Source organism: Peromyscus maniculatus, chromosome 12, assembly GCF_049852395.1.
Source record: "Peromyscus maniculatus bairdii isolate BWxNUB_F1_BW_parent chromosome 12, HU_Pman_BW_mat_3.1, whole genome shotgun sequence".
Taxonomy (NCBI): Eukaryota; Metazoa; Chordata; class Mammalia; order Rodentia; family Cricetidae; genus Peromyscus; species Peromyscus maniculatus.
This window is the reverse complement of record NC_134863.1, coordinates 24,786,525-24,806,349: the sequence shown is the minus strand read 5'-3', so window position 1 is coordinate 24,806,349 and position 19,825 is coordinate 24,786,525. Positions and strand designations below refer to the sequence as shown.

At 42.0% G+C, this 19,825-nt stretch overlaps 1 protein-coding gene across 6 annotated transcripts in view; it reads right to left on the bottom strand.

Moving 5' to 3' along the window:
* Znf148 (zinc finger protein 148) overlaps positions 1-19,825 on the bottom strand; it is a 127,875-nt gene that overhangs the window by 27,906 nt on the left and 80,144 nt on the right. For 5 of the 6 annotated variants that reach the window (XM_006974538.4, XM_042259212.2, XM_076548752.1 and 2 more), the window contains 2 exons: positions 8,683-8,806; positions 7,390-7,473 (listed from right to left, as the gene is read on the bottom strand). In XM_006974538.4, coding sequence (XP_006974600.1) covers positions 7,390-7,473; positions 8,683-8,806 — 208 coding nt within the window. Of the gene's footprint in view, positions 1-4,451; positions 6,692-6,778; positions 7,474-8,682; positions 8,807-19,825 lie in introns of those variants that run through there. The other variant, XR_013043718.1, reaches the window with a different exon arrangement.

The following is a 19,825-nucleotide window of genomic DNA, read 5'->3' as shown; positions in this document are numbered from 1 at the left end:
CCACGGTCAGGCCTTGCTCTCTGCTCTCAATGCTGGATTTAAAAAAAAAAAAAAGTTTGCTGTCATAGGTAGGTGGGGGTTTGGAAATCTCAGCCCTCGTATGTTTAGACTTCAGTTCCTACCCAGATCTGCTCTTTAAATGCCGCTCGAATCCATCTCATTCAACTATGAACAAGACTTTAGTCAAAAGGGATGAGAGTGAGACGTTCTCCAATAACTAAACACAAGGGCAAAACAAACAACATTTTCAAAAACTCCAATGATGACATTAAAGCAGTTTTAGAAAATAATAGAAACTTGGCAGAGATACTATGTAAAGATTGTCAAAGAATCCAGAACAGCCGGGTGGCGGCGGCACATGCCTTTAATCCCAGCACTCGGGAGGCAGAGGCAGGCGGATCTCTGTGAATTCCAGGCCAGCCTGGGCTACAGAGCGGGGATCCAGGACAGGCTCCAAAGCTACACAGAGAAACCCTGTCTTGAAAAACCAAAAAAAAAAAAGAATCCAGAACAGTAGAAATAACCTCACAAGAACTTACATTTACTCAAGGATTCTACACTCTCTTCTTTACCAAAAAATTCAAATAAAATACATGAATTTTAAGGGGTCAAAAAATTCAAATAAAATACATGAATTTTAAGGCTAAGTGTTATGAAAAACTTCATTGACAAACAGGAAGTCTCTGTCACCCAATCTAAACATCTGCAAACCCACATAGGTCACGAATGCTGATGACCTACTTAATCCAGTCTCTGACACAGTAAAACATCACCTATGAGACAGGCGACTTCAAATATGGACGTCTGAGAGGTCTCCAAATGTCTGAGCTGAAGGGGGAGAAGCGCTCATCGTATCCGACATCATGGTTTCTAAAGCTGCTGTTGTCACAAGTTACTACTACAAAACAAGTGCTATTTATTAAATTTGAGAAATATGCACAGCTTTTTTTTCTGAAAATGAGGGCTTTCAATACTATCCAAATGTGGCAAAGATCTAAGCTCCCAGAAAAATCACTTCCCTTTCCTGTTTTGCCATAATAAACTATGGCTTCTAAGTCTTGTCTAATTTTCAAACTGAGGTAATACTATACCTCTGAGGTTTAGCAATGTTGTCTTATTGTTTTGAAAGAAATATTTCTGCATGTCTAAAGATAAATGTGGTTAATTCATTTCCAATTATCTGAATAAATTATAAAAAAATCTTAAATATTATAATCTCTTATTAGTTACAAATAACAAAATACCCCAATAGTGTCATAATTTCACTGTTCTTCTAAACACAGCATTCAATGCTCCATGCTTTATAACACCCACAGAAGAAATCCAATACTCGTTAACTTGACATCAAGATTAGCTAAGAGAATTCTAAAATCAATCTTTCTTATCTTCTCATCCTCCTCTACCCACTCCTCCTGCTTAGTCAGAATGATCATTTACACCCTCTCCATCCTTCCTGCCTCCGTCCACTCCATCCTGGATACAATCTGCTCCACAGACTTCATTTTAGGCAAGCGCACCCAATTACCCATAGGCTACAGGCCAGATGCAGGCCTGCCAGTGTTCTTGGATGAACAAAATAAAAGCCTCTATTGTTAGAAGCAAAAGTTGCCAATTCAAATTTTCCTTTGAACTTGACGTACCCTTTCAATAGCAACTGGTTAACAGCATGGACTCAGAAGAGCTGGTTGATGTCATTAACCAGCTGCATATATTAGAGCAAATGTTTTAAAACTTACATTTCCTTATTTGTCAAACAGGAACACGCTTTGCTGCCGAGGACTGCTATGAGGATGGGATGGGATGATGTCCCCAGGACAGTAATTGGGGGCTACTGCGCTGTTCACTTTCCTATCCTCATAAAACCAGCTATGCTGGCACAGGTTTCCAAGAGCAGGACTCTGCAGGTGGAGGCAGGAGGATCGGAATTTCAAAGTCATCCCTGGCAGTCTAGGCTCCATGAGACACTTGTATGGGATGGGGTTCGGTGGTGTGCGTGTCTAGTGCAGGCAGGTGAGCAGCCCAGCCTGCCAGGCGCACTATCAGAAGCGTGAGCGCAGCCCAGGCTAAGTGACAGGCTCCGAGCCACTCCCTCTGCTGGGGCGCCTTGCCTGTCTCAAGCACTGGTGGGTTTGCTGCTGCTCTTCTGTTTGTTCTTGTTACAGGGTCTCACACAGCCCAGCTACTTCACATGGCTGTTAATGTGTCAAAGTCAGGAGAGGATCAACGTGTTTTCCAATGCTTCTTAATATTTCTGTTTGTTTTGTTTATAAAACAGGAACTTCAGACTGGCCTTGAATTCACTTAGAGTTAAGATGGCTTTGAAGTCCTGATTCTGACCCCACCTCCCAAGGGTTGGGATCCGAGGTGTGTCATCACATCTACTTACTATATTCACAAAGAAAATATATGTGCATAAAGAAAAATATTGGGAGAGTGGATCACATATCCCCCAGCATATGTGTGGGTCAGAGGACAACCCGTGGGAATCGGTTTCCTCTTCCCACTATGCAGGTTCCGGGGACAAAACGTCCTGAGGCTTGGCAGTAAGTGCCTTACCCGCTCAAGCCACCTCACCGACCCTGAAATAAATTTTTAGGAGACAAGAAACCTACTCAATAAAGATAATTATCAATAATATGGCTTTTTTTCCCCAAAAATTCTGTAATTTGGAAGGGGGTATTTATATCAACTTCCCTATAAATAGGCATGGCTTCATGCAATTTTTACTGAAATAAATTGTCGCCACTATAAAAAGCAGCCATAGTTTGCTAAAACTGAGTATCAGAAGAGGTATTCTGTGGCTTACTAAAGAAATTCAGGAATTTATTAAAAACTGTTACTTAAGAGTCCTACTCCTCAATCCCTCCTTCCCCACGGTGAACAACAGACTGGCACTGTCTTAGAGAAGACCACAGCCAGTCACACACTTTTCTATCTTGATCTATGTATCTTCGTGAAATGCAGAGGAAAAGCAGCTGCTCAGAAGTAAACCCACCAGGGACAGGGACAGCGGGAGTGTCGTAGAAGCATATATCCAAGCAGGAGTTCTGGAATCACTGTCTTCAGCCTCAGCCTCAGACACTCACCTCCTTGCTCATACTCCCAAAGCATACACAAAGTAAAGGACCTGTAATATTCCTACAGAGAAATACATCTCTCAGAAGTGCTGAAAATGGCAGTCCCAAGCGGACTCATATCATGAGTTTTCAGGGCTCTAGTCCAGAAGGACCAAAATTTCTGGGATTAGCTTCTAGATGACAAAGTATTTTCCCCTAAGATAGTGATGAACAGACAAGCCCACTATTAGGAATAGGCTTAAGTGATAATCAGTCCAGGGCAGGTTAAAATGTTTGAAATAGAAAAGCCAAAGCTAGCTATATTCTTGGCTTTTAAGAGTTTCAGAAAATATTGTATTGTTTGTAAAATCAGCCAAGCCAGTAATGATTTTATTCATGTTGCCAATGGAACAGAGAATGGGGTGGGCGGTGAGGGAACAGGAGGAAACCATATCATGAGGTCTACCAGGATGCAAAAGCCTGTAAGGAAGATGGGAGTCTTTAAAAACGGACACCTTTAGTCCCAGCACTCTGGAGGCAGAGGCAGGAGGATCTGAGTTCAAGTCCAGCCTGGTCTACAAAGGACAAAGTGAGTTCCAGGACAGCCAGGGCTACACAAAGAAACCCTATCTCCAAAAACAAATAAAAACTGACGGCTCATTTCACTGCACAACCTCACATCAGCTGACCTTGGGTAACTCATTTCTCGTTCAAGAATTGAAAAGTAGGTAAGTATATGTCGTAGTTTTGTAAACTTGACACAAACCTAAACATAACTGGTAAGAGGGAATCTCACTTGAGGAACTGCCTCCATTAGATTGGCCTGTGGGCGCGTCTGTAGGCATTTCCTCCGTTGCTGACGGAGACTGAAGGATCTCGCCCACTGTGAGCAGTGCCATCCTTGGGCAGGTCGGTGTGGGCTGTATAAGAAAGGTAGCTGAACAAGGCAGAGGAAGCCAGCCAGGAAACATCATTCCTTTGTGGTGTCTGCATCGGTCCCTGACTCTGGGTTCCTGCCTTAGTTACTGGCCTACCCTCCCTCAATGATGGCCTGTAATCTGTCACGTTAACTAAATCGCTTCCTCCCCAAGTTACTTTTGGTCATGGTGTTTATCACAGCCACAGAAAGCAAAGCAGAACAACAGAGCAGAGACTATTTTTCTTATGTGTTCCAAAATAGGTAATTTGATTTCAAGATAAAAATATTTTCCTGTCTTTAAAAACAATCTACAAGGCCAGGCAGTGGTGGCGCACACCTTTAATCCCAGCGCTCGGGAGGCAGAGGCAGGTGGATCTCTGTGAGTTCAAGGCCAGCCTGGTCTACAGAGTGAGATCCAGGACAGGCACCAAAGCTACAGAAAGAAACCCTACTATCTCGAAAAACCAAAAAAGAAAAAAGAAATCTACGCAAGGAATGGAAAACTAACTAAAGAAGGAAAGTTGATTCGCTTTCATTAGTTCTGGTATGAAATGTGATGGGGCACAAGGAAGGACAATGGGACAAAGGAGAGTCTTTCTTCAGGAGAAACTCGTGGAGCTGGAGAGATGGCTCAGGGGGTAGAAGTGTGTGCAGTGTGAGCCTGAGGTCCGAGTTCAGACGACCCAAACCCACATAGAAAGCCAGATGCAGCAGTGCACACCTGGGATCCCTGTCCTCGTACTGCGAGATGGGAGGTGGAAACCACAGCCTGGGATACAAAGCACAATGGCAGAAACAAGAAAGATCCGTCTAAAAACAAGATGGAAGGCAAGAAAGCAATGTCTAGGTATGTACTATAGCACACATGTATACATGTGAGCACACACACAGGAGACAGACAGACAGACTTTTCACTGAGAAGGGATCCTAATGACTCAGCCTTGCTGTGACTCCTCTGGAGTCTTTATGTTCTTCTAAGCTGTTGTTTTTTAAGATGATGACTCTGCCCTTTGCTTTCCATTCCTTTTAGATGTTACTAAACACACAGAGAAGCTAAATCATAACTGGCTGGGTGACAGGAAGAAAAACTCAAAAAGCCACAAGCTGTATTTCTATTTCCTGTCTCATTTTGCTTAGGGATTGCATCCTGGTCTCCCGTGACAGAGCCTGAGCTGGAATCTGGGCAACATCATCCACTAGACTGTAGAAAGTGAGGGAAGTCCTCGGTCTCTCTCCACTTCCCAACACCTTTCGACCGACAAAACGAGGACAGTAACACCTCCTGCCTTTCAAAACTCCTGCGAGGACTAAATGTGCCTGGTATTTAGTAATTTCTCAATCAACTCCCCATCATCCTCAAACCCCAAATGCTCCCACAGCCTCGCACAGGTGTCTTCAATCAGTAAATGGGACTTGTTTTACCAGTCAATGTACCGCACTTTGGAATGACCGGAGAAGAGAGTCTCAATGAGGGATTGTCTAGAACAGGTTGGTCTGCAAGCCTGTCTGTGGGCATTTTCTTAATTACACTGACTGCTGCCATAAGACCCAGCCTAAAAGTGAGGAGCACCGTTCCTCGGTTTGCTCCTAGAGGGGAGAGTGCTGAACCAGCATGCATGCACTCATTCTCTGCTGCTTTGTCTTGCCTGTGACAGGCTGCAGCCTGCAACTGTGACCTAGGATAAACGCTTTCCCTACATTGTTCTCTCAGGAATGAGACTAGGACAGAGCTGCTACAAGACTGTGATCAGGGCGTTACGATTCAGAGTGAGCATGACAGACTGACCTAAGGATGAGCAGTCGGTCTCCTTTTTCAGATCCTGTTTACCCACCCATTCACACACACAGATTTTAACAGCCTCAGCAGCTTCTGAGGCTTTCCCTGAGTAGTTCTTCTCAAGAAACCTACAGCACTTAATCACATCATGCTTATTTACATCTCTTTTCTCCAAAACAAAAGAAAACAGAAGACCCTTCCATACAGTCTGTGTCCTCTTAGTACCTGAAAAATATTGGAAAATCAATCACCAGTTGAATGAATAAATCATCAAAATCTAATAAACACATGAAAATGTCTATTTTCACCTTTTATGTGGTGGTTTTATAATTACATTGAAATTTCAACTTAACTATTTAGTTACATAAAATCCGCCCATTTTTTCTTCCACTGTATATATGAAAGTGATAAATGTTCACTTAGTGATATACAAAATGGTATGTGAAAGAGCAGAACGCTGAACCAGGCATGGCGGCTCATGCTGATAATACCAGCACTCAAGAGGCTGAGGCTGAGGACAGACTTGAGTTCCAGGCCATCTTAGATACAGAGCTCTTGCCTGTCTCACAAGGAAAGCAACTGCAGACGGACCTGCTGCAAGGCTGCACTGGGCCCCAGAGCAGCCCCCGTCAGGCCTCTCTCCGATGGCAGCAAAGACGCGGGGAGTTACCAACAACAAAGGCTTTTCTACAGAGTGCCCAAGGACCCATTTCACCAGCGCTGCACCTACTACGAAACTACATGGAAATAACACCAGGGCAGGGCCTCGACTGAGTGGTAATACAGAGAACTAGAGAGAATTTAGTATTTTCAGTGTTAGTGCCTTTTCATCATCGTTCTCAATTCCACTGAAATACAAAACCCCAAAACTCTACAGATGTACCAACTTTGCACACACACTCTCTCTCACACACATAGTCTCTCTCTCTCTCTCTCTCTCTCTCTCTCTCTCTCTCTCTCTCTCTCTCTCTCTCTCTCTCACACACACACACACACACACACACACACACACACACACACACACACAGTCTCCCCCCCCCCAAAAAAAACACTGTAAATCATAACTCAATTTCAAAGAACCATCTTTCACAATGCTTAGGGGTATCAAAGAAGAAAAGTCAACAGTCTACTAAATCAAGTCACTTCTAAAACTTGGTTTTACTTCCATTAAAAAAAAATAAAAAACACACTTGCTTTCAAATGTTATCCTATATACTAAAAAGTGATCTTCCGAAATACTCGTCTGTAAATCATTACCCCGAGGAGCAGCCACCAGCAGTTAGTTGTCTCTCTCACTACAGTAGCCACAGAAAGGAGAGACATGGAGGGTACTACCGCTCTAGTGTTTAGGCCACGAGCTAATCAGTGTGAGTGATCGTTGCACTTAGCTCTTCAGCAAAGTTTCCTCCTCCTACGTAATTCAGGTTATTGTGGAACTATTCAGAGTAGTTCACCGGGACAGGACACTGAAGCGCTACTGAGGGAGAGGAAAGGACAGCCGAGACTGGTGGTTCTAAGCCAGCAGGGACGACTAGAGCTGTCAAGACCTGCGCCTTCTCAGACACCTGCCCTCCCTCCGCCTGCCGAGCCGCTGGCCGCCCGCCCACCGAGGAGCTTAGGGAGGACGCAGCACTCACCGGTATGGATCTTCTCGTGTCTCTGGAGCAGGTACTTCTGAATGAAACGCATGTCACATTGACTACATTGAAACGGTTTTTCGCCTTAAAATAATTTGACATCCATGCATTAGTTAATGAATAAAACAACATTTTAATTCACTATTTCTGAGGCTATATAGTCTTAGAAGCCCCAATTTTAGAAAATTCTAAAACTCCTTATGATTTTAAAAAGCATTTTCATTAACAGTTCTACTTTCCCTCAAAAATTTCCTCCATGATTTACAATCTCACATTTTCACAATCACACACAGAAAAAATTCAATTGACATCCTTCTAACGAAAAGAGAAAGACATACAATAAAGCACTCTCCAGGTCACCAGCGTGTCCTCTATCTCCTCTCTCTTCCTTATCTGTTCTGTGGCTGACCATCCCTCCTTGCCCTTTTACCTATCTTCTCCCGAGTTCAGAACTGTATCAACACCCTGAAGGAAACCCCTCCTTGGAAACACTCCCTCCCTCCCTCTCTGCTGGAGCGCTCTTCATTCCAGAATGCTGGGGTCTGCTCCACTGGGAAGCCTGGCTTCATGCTGCAAGGCTCCTGGACACCTTCCTCTCCCTGCCTTCAGGAGCTTCCTCTCACCTTCAGGAGCTGCCTCGAGCCTCCAATGCCTCCACCACTGTGGCTAGACCCTTAGAGAGAATACCTCCTGGGTGTTGCTCCACAGACTCCCTGCCAGCTCCGGCCTCTGAGGGCCTGGCACTTCCTCAGCCTCCTTGCATCCTCTCTCCTTTGGCTTCTGGCCATCACCACATTTTCCTAGTTCATCAACTCTCGCTCCTTACTCCCTCTCCTCTACCCCCTGCCCCAAGGCATCTAACATTTCTAGCTTGCTTTTCCAAAGGTGTGAAATCACTCTTTAGTTCTATTTTCAACAATTTCACGATTTTCAACTTCTACTTTTGTTAGCTATCATTTCTAATACCTGATTTCCAAACACTGCCTGTGCTGTCATACACCTAGCACAGAAAGATGAATGGGACAGGTTCTTAATACATTCTTAAGCAGTTCTGCTAGTTAAAAAGAGTGCTTTAAGCCAAGTAAGTACCCAATTAAGATTATTAAATGTATATATCCATGCTAATTGTCTTCTCATTTAAAGTCTTTCTTGGTTTCCTCCTAACAGTCTGGCTACAAACTCTGATTGACAATGCCAAGTTAGTTCCGGTCTTAAGACTAGATGACATTTATACGAAGATGAAAAGAACAATGATAATAATCTTAGCGGCCACAAGCCGTTTGTAGTCAATACCTGTATGAATGAAGACATGTCTCTGTAAGTGATAGTTGGTTCTAAAGGCAGCATTGCAGTGCTCACAAACGTGAGATTTAGGGGTTTTCAAACCAAGTGATCCATCCTCATTTATTGTAAGGATCTAGTTTAAAAAAGGCAAAAACAAAACAAAGTTTTTAAAATGTAAATAAATACTGTTTTAAAAGGACAATAGAAGCAATGGTCAGTGGAGCTTGTAAACTGTTCAGAAATAATCCGGAAAGACTATTAGAATAGTGGTACCTCTAATGCAGGAGAATATGGCTTACTTAGAGTAGGTAAAACCAGACTAAAAACCAGGGGGCACCCTGCCACCTCCTTGTCATGCTGATGGTCCCAGAGGGGCAGCTAGAGTGAGCAGTTTGATTTTCCACTTTAAATTCTCATGTGTGCAAGGAGAAAAAGTCAGGCATCAATCAATCACTGAGAACAGCTAAAGCTCAGAAAACCAATACAATTTAATTTTAGGTGATTGTAAACAGAAATTTTATCTACTTGAATGGAATAAACACCAGAATTTGTTATACAAAAAGGTTCAGAACCCACTGTATAATTTTTTGATACAAAAGGATAGTGTCTAGAGAGATGATGGTCTAGCCATATATATATATATATATATTTACCTAGATATATAGTGCCCAAGTGCATATGAATGTTTATTTGTAGATGTTTAATAACTACTTCAAAAGTATTTACACCTTGACTGTGAGGGATAATGAACTGAGCAGATAAAATAATGGATAACTGTACAAACTTAAAACATTTTTGAGTCAGGTTAGAATTTACTTGTTATTATTTTCTTATTTTTTTAAAAAAGAGAAAATTAAGTTTCCCAGTACGGTGTCTTGTCTAGCATCTCTATGGTACTGTAGAACCAGACTGTTGAACATGTCCTAAAATACTTGTCAGATAATTCAGAGTGGGAAGAAGACAGGAGAAAAGAAACCAATTTGACTACCCTGGGTATCTTGCAATTAAGAATACTCTGAGTCTGGTCTGGACAATTACCGGTGAAAGCTGCCCTTCCGCCTCACGAATGCTACCTTATCAACAACTTACTCAGCATGTAGCATTGTCCTGCCTCCCGGTAGCCACACAGCAGAGTGAGAAGGAAAAATGATTCCTTCTATCATTATCGAGGTGAGAAAAAGGGTGGCACAGATGATGGGAAGAAGCATAGAAAAGCAGGAGAATGGCAGGTGTGGTGGAGATCAGGAGTCTGAGGCAGAGGATTGCGAGTCCAAGGTCAGCCTGGGCTACACAGCAAGAACTCGAAGACGAAAAGAGGAAAAAGCAGGATGAGATCAGGAGGCATGAGCCAGAGGCGGGAAACAACTTTGCAGGTGAAAGACTACAGAAAGTCAACTGGGATTGGTAGTGCACTAACTCAGCACTCAGGAGGTGAGACAAGTGGATCTCTTCTCTGTGAGTCCAGGGCCAGCCTGGTCTCCAGAGAGAGTCCCAGGACATTCAGGGCTACACAGAGAGACCCTGTCTCAACACTTCACCTCTCACACACAAAACAAAAAAAGGGAGAGAGAAAGAAAGGAAGTAAAGTGAGAGACTGCCTAACACAGGAAGAGATCTGGACACCATCTTAAGAAATACGAGGGACCGTGGAAACTGACTGGGGCTACAAACACACAGCTCCAGTCCCTTCCTCAAGCTAGAAGAGAGAAGTAGTAAGGTAGCGGCTTTCATCTTTAGAGTATCTTTTTACTTTAAATTCAGGGAGACAGTCCAACCTACACTGCATGCAAATCAATGATAATTAGTATGCAAATTATACAGGGTACTTGGGTTCTGGGCAGATTGCCAACATGGTCAACAATGCTTCAAGTCTATGCACCCAACACATAGAAGGGACACATTTGGCAGGAGAATGGAAGTGGGTGTCACAGCTTCCTGAACAGACAGTGAGAATAAAAGTTGATTTCTGGCTAGTCAAGTTTAAATTTTTTCAGTTCCTCCAAGTCACATAATAATAATGTAAGTTAACACTGTATAAAAAGAAAATACATAAACCCTCTTAAAATAGGATTCAAAATATGCAAAAGAAAATGATGCTAAGTATTATACATAACAAATAGGACAATAATACCAGGCTTTCTTCTTTTCACATAGGTTGATAAAAATAAGATCTAAGTGCCAAAAGCCATGGCATTCAATGGCTTCTGCAGCCCAGCAACTGGAAGGAAAGGTCTCGTTAGGCACAGCTCTGGTCTACGTTGCCTACTGTGAAGTGGATGTAATCCCTGACTATACAAAGCCCTTTATGGACAGTTACGAGTTCTGGTTCATTATTTTCAGCACTGGACGTCATCATGCTATCTTCATTCAAGGTAGAACTATAGAAATGAAACAGACACCACCACTATTTTATGAGCAAACACACTAAAACCAATCCAGCATATTTGTAAGTTCAAGTAGAAATATCAAATTTTCAAACATGCTAAATTTAATTTTCATCTCCTTTGTTAGGAAGTGGAACTCGAATTTTTGTTTACAGGGACAGAGTAAAATCCACCTTGCCACAAACAAGCATCTATTGGTTTTCCAATTTGGAAATGTATCCACATGAACTTGCCTCTTTCATTCACTGCTATAACCCCACTGTCTAAACCTGGAGTCTGGGGTACAGTGGATTCTGCACCTATCACTGAGAGAGAGAGAGCTGCCTGCTACCGATACCAAACAGCCCTCACAGCTTAACACTTCATTCTTTAAACAAACAAACAAACAAAAAGCTTTGCTAAAAATGTACTTGTCCATCTTTGGCTTTCAGATCATCCACTGACTAGGTACCATAGAGAGGTGAGCATTCCAAGGCCAAGTGCAGGTATGGGAGGAGCAGAAGATGAATTCTGCCAATCTGTCTTTCTCGGCATACACTTGACTTATTCTTTTTATTTATTTATGTATTTTATGTATGAGTACTGTATCTGCATGTATGCCTGCATGCTAGAAGAGAGCACCAGACCCCATTATAGATGGTTGTGAGCAGCCATGTGGTTGCTGGGAACTGAACCCAGGTCCTCTGGAAGAGCAGCCAGGCCTCTTAACCGCTGTGCCATCTCTTCAGCTCCAACTTGACTTATTCCTGTTTATACCCTGTCAGGGTCTTTTAAAATTGTGATCCAATAGTTTGAGACATTTACCCTAAAGATTAGCTGTCTTACTTGCTATTAGTACCAAAAACTATTTTTGCTTTGCGCCGCCCCCCAAACTCAACATACGGTCTCCATTACAGCAGAAGGGGCTGGAGGTTAATGTTTAACTCCTAGGACACAGGAGAAAGCATTGTGTAGTTTGGCTGGGGATTGTATTTTGTTGGCAGCAATGTCCTGAGTCCCCCAAGGCTGGAATCATTCACAGCAGCAGCCACCCTAGGTGCTTTAGCTGCCTGTCACCGCTACTTCAGCCCAGACAGTGGATTATAAAGACCGAGCAGTCAGGCTCTCCACTTACCAAGAGGACACATTAGCAGTAATCTAAATAGCCATTGTTCAATAGTGTTAAATTAAGATTTTACAGAGAGAGAGAGAGAGAGAGGGAGAGAGAGAGAGAGAGAGAGAGAGAGAGAGAGAGAGAGAGAGAGGGAGAGAGAGAGAGAGAGAGAAAGGGAGAACCTGGTTGGTATCTAACGGAATTCCCTAGTTATTCTGTGTCCCTACTCTCATGGTTCATTATGTATTTTTATTTTGAGACAACTTTGTTTCTAGCTAGCACCACATATATTTATTTATATATTTATTACACATGCGCGCATGCAGAGAGCAGGAGGGAGGGTCTTAGGAGTGAGGAAGGCTCTCTTAGTATCACACCTCTTTTTATCAAGGAAAGGCCTAGACTCTGTCTCTTTAATTGAGAGACTCCACTCCAGGATCGATCACACTCCTCCATAAGAAAGGGTTCTTGTCAAAAGACACACATGGCTTTTCTAATTGTGTGTACATATTACTAAAATTATCCGTTCATATTTTAATCTAAGGCCTAAGAACTTTAGGATCCCTTCCAATATTAACTGACATCAATGTTTAAGACATTCAAACTCAGAGAACTTAGAGATGATTTAAATCGATGGTTCTCAACCTGTGGGGCGCAACCCCTTTGGGGCCGGAAGATCCTTTTGCAGGGATCGCATCAGATATCCTGTATATTAGATATCTGCATTACAATCATAACAGCAGGAAAATTACAGTTATAAAGCAGCTAGGAAATAATTTTATGGTTGGGGGTCACCACAACATGAGGAACTGTATTAAGGGGTTGCAGCATTAGGAAGGCTAAGAACCACTGGTTTAAATCCTCACCAATTATGAGACATTTTGCTTACAACTGAGGGTGGGAAAAGGACTTTAAAGATTTTCTTCCTGTCAGGTGGTGGTTGGGCACAACTTTAATCCCAGTACTCAGGAGGCAGAGGTAGGTGGATCTCTGAGTTCAAGACCAGCCTGGTCTACAGAGTAAGAGCCAGAGCTACATGGAGAAACTGTTTTGAGAAACCAAAAGGAAAGGGGGGGCTGGAGAGATGGCTCAGAGGTTAAGAGCACTGACTGTCCTTCTACGGTCCCGAGTTCAATTCCCAGCAACCACATGATGGCTCACAACCATCTGCAATGAGATCTGGTGCCATCTTCTAGCCTGCAGTCTTATATGCAGACAGAACACTATATACATAATAAATAAATCTTTTTAAAGAAGAAAAAAGGAAAAAAAAAAAAGGATTTTCTTCCTTCTCCAAAGGCATTTAACAAGGTCATCCAGAGTAAAAGTCATCTGGCTATACTAGTCAGAGCTAGTCCCTCACATTCATAACCTCCTTATTCAGGATTTATGTCTTTATACTACATTTTACTTATTAGCAAATTTCATTTTCAAATGGCAAGCTTTAACAGTGTCAGAACATGAAACTCACTATGTCCTAAGAATGGAATATGACTCATATTCGTCATACTGGCCTTGAGGTTTAAAAGGTTTGGAGGAGGGGTGCGTGTGCGCACAGACATACAGGACAACTTGCAGGCATCAGTCTCCTATCGTATGGGCCTTCTATCGTATGGGCCTTGAATCAAACTCAGAGTCAGACCATCTCACTGGCCTCTGACCATTAGTTTTAGAAAGGTCCCTTCATGTTAGTCTCTACAAGATGATTTTTTTTTTTGTTTTCATCATCAGAATCCTTTGAATAGTTCATGTCTATGGGAAAACCAGATTAATGAATTACCAGTGTGCTATTTTTCTAATTTTCTTCCTTCATTTTCCCATTAGCATTATGTCTGATTTCCTACTTTCCTAACTAGTCTCATCTTCAAAGATAGTTCTTCAAAAACCCAAGGAAGAAGCATGGAGAAGGTGTGGCAAATGTCTGACACAGCCATTTTCTCCTTTTAAAATAACTGTTTTCAGCCAGGCAGTGGTGGCGCACACCTTTAATCCCAGCACTTGGGAGGTAGAGACAGGTGGATCTCTGTGAGTTCAAGGTCAGCCTGGTCTACAGAACGAGATCAAGGATAGCCAGGGTTACACTCCGATTTGAAAACCAAGATGATGATGATGATGATGATGATGATGATGATGATGATGATGATGATAATGATGATAGTTTTTTCTCATTTAACAATCATTGTCTTAAATCTTTTTGATCCCCAAGTCCAACTCTCTTCCTGGGCCCATGATATATACTAAGCTGTTGGGAAATGACCATATGGTTCATAATCTCTGTGTGCAGCATGCTAATCCTTCCAGAGTTCAGCACCAATCTTAACAATCAGTTCCTATTCAGATCTCCTAAAGGGATCTAATAACAACCCACCTCCTTCCCTTAGCTTTTGTCAAGAGACTGGCACTCAAATTATCTGTTAAGTAAAAAGGAGAAATACAACAGAATAGAAGTAATTAAAATCACACTGCCTTTGATTGATTACTAAAGAGTTTGAAAAGCCTAGCAATTGTTTATACTACCTGATAACAGGAATATTAAATTTTATTAAAAAGCTTTCTTAGAATTCATGAATGTTAAGGAAACAATCCTAACAAAATTCTTTTGAGCTGGAAAATGTCTCATGAAGGTCAATGGCGATGGCAAAGACTTAAAGGTCTTCAGCTTAATCATCTGACGCTCTTTTCAAGTATATACACACCCCCAAGTAAGAATCTTCACGGGCGGGAGCCTAGATGTCTGTAACTGGAAAATGTACCACAGACAACCAACACCTGGGAGTTGGGGGTACGACCCCTGACATTAATACACTGAGGCTGTATTACATTTACAGACTTCACAGGCTTCTAATAACTTCAGCTAGCTGTAATAGAGAACAATGCAGATTTAAAGAGGCAAAACAAAGTGATGCTGAGTAGCCCACAGCTCCAGCAATGGAACAATGAGTAGCCTGTCCTTAAGGAACAAGTCAGTGAAGCAGGCAGAAGCAGTCAACAAGTACACTTCCAAGTCCAGTGCTTGAGGCTCCACCGTGAGGGGAAAGAACAGCCTTCTCACAGGGCTGCTGTACTAGACATGGGGTTTGAAAGGTTTGTTACATCAGCACTGAGACACCAAAGGAGGATTTATGATTAAATGTACTATTTAGGTTAGGAATGGAATAATATTTGGGTTGGGCTATAGTAGGTGCTTCAGCAGTAGGGCACTCATCTGGCATGCATGAGGCTCTGGGGTTTAACCCAACCCACTTCAATCAAAGCAGCTCTTTACACCCCTCACCCCAAGGAGAAACTGGACATCTGAAAGAAACAAGTGACCACCATTTCCTCTACCTTCATAAACAGGTTAGTTCAGAATAGAGGAAACACCTTAACCTAGGTAACAGTCCCCACCCAGTTGCAAAGCCTTTTGACAACTGCTTGCTGTCTGCAGCGGCTGACGTCGGCAAAGCACCGCATCTCCACAGCTGACGCACCTCCACAGCTGAGCAGACCGGGGCTCTATCTGCTGAGAGTCCCACTGTGTTACTCTGGGTTTATTTCCCCTCCAGATGCCATCTGACGAAATGACAGCATAGACCTCAGATACCGGTGATGAGCAAAGACCAAGGTTTGGAAAAGGTCTTAAAGGAGATTAGCCCTCAAAGATAATGGATTCTAGTTCTCACACCATCTACTACATGTTATTCCCAAACATCCCACCCTCTGACAACTTTCCCCAAGTCTTAAACACTTCCTTAGCATACACTACACCTTGACCTTTGAGAAGTTTAAAAATTGTAAAATACTTCAAATAATCAAGGCATTGATTTATAAGCTATAAAACCCAAGATAAACTTGTCTGTCTTCATGCAAAAATGGCAGAATAAGAGCCGGGTGTGGTGGCGCACGCCTTTAATCCCAGCACTCGGGAGGCAGAGCCAGGCGGATCTCTGTGAGTTCGAGGCCAGCCTGGGCTACCAAGTGAGCTCCAGGAAAGGCACAAAGCTACACAGAGAAACCCTGTCTCGAAAAAACCAAAAAAAAAAAAAAAAAAGAAAAAGAAAAAAAAAAAAAAGAAAAAAATGGCAGAATAAGTTACTTCAGTGAAACATCTGAAGTATGGCACTAACACACTTTTGAGGAGATATAAAAGAACTCAGTTTACACCTCAAAGTCCTACACTTCAGACATGGGACACTGCAGATCAATGTTCAAATTAACCACACTTTTCTCTGCCCACCATATATAAGATGTAAGAACAAATTTGTATTTGTTGTTCCTTTTTAAGACAGGGTCTCCACATAGCCCTGGCTATCCTGGAGCACACCAGATTGGCCTCGACCTCAAGAGATCTGCGTGCCTCTGCCTCCCAAATGCTGAGATTAAAGGCGTGCGTCGCTACTGCTTGGCTGCTGTGAACAATTTTAAAGTAACTCATTTGTGTCTGATTTATATTATTTATAGTATGTCATTGTTCTAAGAATTTCCTGAAAGGACTGCCCTAAAATGCTCTCTTATGTGTACTGTACTTAGAACAGGTTGTCTCTCATCTGGCCACTACACTGATTGGGACAAAATACCTTGGTGGTACTTTCAGAAATCTTCAAAGAACTGACTTAGACAAGCAAAACTCTGAATACATGATGTACATTTAGAAATGCTTCAGTAGGTCTGCGAATGTCGTTCAAAGGTAAAGCATCTGTCAACCACATATTAGACCCTGGGTTTCATTCTCAGCACCCTCCACACACCCACCAAAGGCCTAGAGAGTATATCACCAAAAGAGGTTCTGGGTAATCCTCTACTGGACAGCAATGATCCAGGTTTCAGTGAGAATTTCAGAAGGCATTAAGTTGGGGCTGGAGAGTTACTTGATTAAAAGCATGGGCCATTCCTGCAGAAGACTTGGTTTTGATTCCCAGTTGTGATCAGGTACCTCACAACTACCTGTAACTCTAGCTGCAGGGAATCTAATAGCCTTTTCTGTCCTCCAAGAGCACCAGCATTCATATGCACACACATACACATACATAATAAAAACAATTGCTGGGCGTGGTGCTGCAGGTCTTAATACCAGCACTCAGGAAGTAGAGGCACTAGGATCTTGTGAGTTTGAGGCCAGCCTAGTCTACAAATCGAGTTCCAGGACAGCCACGGCCGTTACAGAGAAACCCTGCTTCAAAAAACCACCACAACAATAATTAATAATAGGCTGAAGCAATGGTTCAGTAGTTAACAGCACTTATTGCTCTTGCAAAGGATCTGGGTTTGATTCCCAGCACCCACACAGTGGCTCACAACCATCCATAACTCCAGGTCCAAGGGATCCAATGCCCTCTTCTGATTTCCATCGACACTAGGCATACATGTAATACACATACATATACTCAGGTAAAATACTCCTACACATACAATAGATCAAATTTAAAAAAAAATTAAAATAATGAAAATAATCCTTTAAAAAAAAGGAATTAAATTACAGAATAGCACCGGAAAAACATTAATAAAATATCTAGGAAAATATATAACTTAGCACATATATAGATTAAAAGTCTTGAAAACAGAGGGCCTGAAGGGACGGCTCAGGTTAAGAGCACTGGCTGCTCTTCCTGAGAACCCAGGTTCAGTTCCTAAGTGTTCACATGGCAGCTCACAACCACCTGTAACTCCAGGTTCAGTGGCTCTGATGACCTTTCCTGGCCTCTGCAGGCACCAGGCATGCATGTAGTGTAAAGACACACATGCAGGCAGAACACTCATATGTATACAATAAAAAAATAAATAAACTTTACATTCTTAGAAGAGATTCCCCATATGTAAACAATGAGCACAAAGCAGCACAATTAACCACTACTATAATTATAGAAGTTAATTTTTCACAAGCCCTGAAATTACTGAGGAATTTGATTTGTTGATGTAAAAACCAGTAACAATAAAAATGAATGACATTAATCACTGAGAAAAACAGTAGACTCCAAAACAAGAAAGGCTGTGAGGGTGAAAGAAGGGATTCCATAAAATGTGAAACACAAAATGTCAGACAAATGAGAAATATGAATTCAGTATGACCCCAAACTGAAGAAATATGATTCCAACTCCAGTATGACTCTTGTGGTGGGCTACAGAAGACCAAGTCTGACCTCAGGCTCTCGGGAGTGCAGGCAGCACCAGTCACATCCACTCGGTTGGGCTATAACTTGTACAACTATTATGGAATGGAGTGTATATCCTTTGATTCCATAACACAATGATAAATGTACAGCATGGACTTCAAATGGAGGCGAGAATACAACAGCAATGTTCAACAAAACTATAACATGATCTTGTCAATGTTCAACAAAACTATAACATGATCTTGTCAATGTTCAACAAAACAATCATGAACTATAACATGATCTTGTCAATGTTCAACAAAACAATCATGAACTATAACATGATCTTGTCAAAGTAACGTATTATGCAGCTAATAAAATACTTAAGAAACTTCATGGAGCTGGGAATATAGCTCAATGGTATAATGCTTGCCTAGCATGAGCAAGGACCCATGTGAGTGTGTGCATGAGTGTGTGCCATCCCTAGCACCGTAGAAACTAACAAAAAATATTGTTGTTAACTTTAAGTGCAAAAATGGGTTAAACACACTGTACAAGTTGAAAAATCAGAAAAGTGGATTTACACAAATCCACTAAACTTTGAAGACAGAAAGGAAATATGGCAGAGAATCATAATCAGTTAGAAATACAACTCTATTATTTTATACCGTAATTTTCAAACTTTGACACCATAGGGGTCTATGTCCCTAAGACAGCAGCAAGGGCTGTGTTAACAGCGGGAAATGAAAGCAGCAGGAAGCAGTTCCCAATCCACATGGTGTAAACATCCTCACCTTGGCTAATGCTAAGAGCTAACAATGCCTTCAGCAACTGACTCACAAAACTGCTGAAACTTGAGCAATCTGCTCTTGCAATACAGTACTAGTTGCTCTAGCCCATTATAGTATATAATTGTACACGATAATGATTTTAAATAAAAATTACAGTAAGCAGCCATCAAAAAGATCCTGCTACTAAATCAGCATGGTAGTTCATGCTAGTAATCAGGAGATAGAGGTAGAAGATTCCAAGTTCAAAGCCAGTATAGTCTAGGTCCTACCAAGACTCTGCCTCAAAAAAATAAAATAAAATAATATATATATATATATTTTAAAGGGGGAACCAAAGATGTGTCTCAGGATGCAAAGCACTTGTCCAGCATGCATAAAACCCTGGGTTCAATACCAGCGCTGCCTAGAACTATGCATGGTAGGACACTCCTGTGTAATCCTAGCACTTAGGAGGAGAAGCAGGAGAATGAGAAACCCAAAGTCATTCTGGGTTTCATCTTCAAGGCTAGCTTCGGCTATATAAGACCCTGTTTCCAAAAAGGGGACAAAGGGGTGGCAGCTTCTTTACCACATAGGGTGAAACCGTGGGAGAAATAACTTGTCAATGCCACATACATACTACAGACCATCAAGACATTGACACTGCAAGAGGAAAAATACAAAAGCAGACCAACTCCTCATAGCATCTATTACCAATCCACTCCTGAGCCACGAAACATTAAGGGTTCATTTAGCCTCCCCCTTCAGGCCCTTGATATAGTAATAAAATGAGATCTCTGCCCTCAGGGAGCGTACATTCTATTAAAGGTGTCTCTG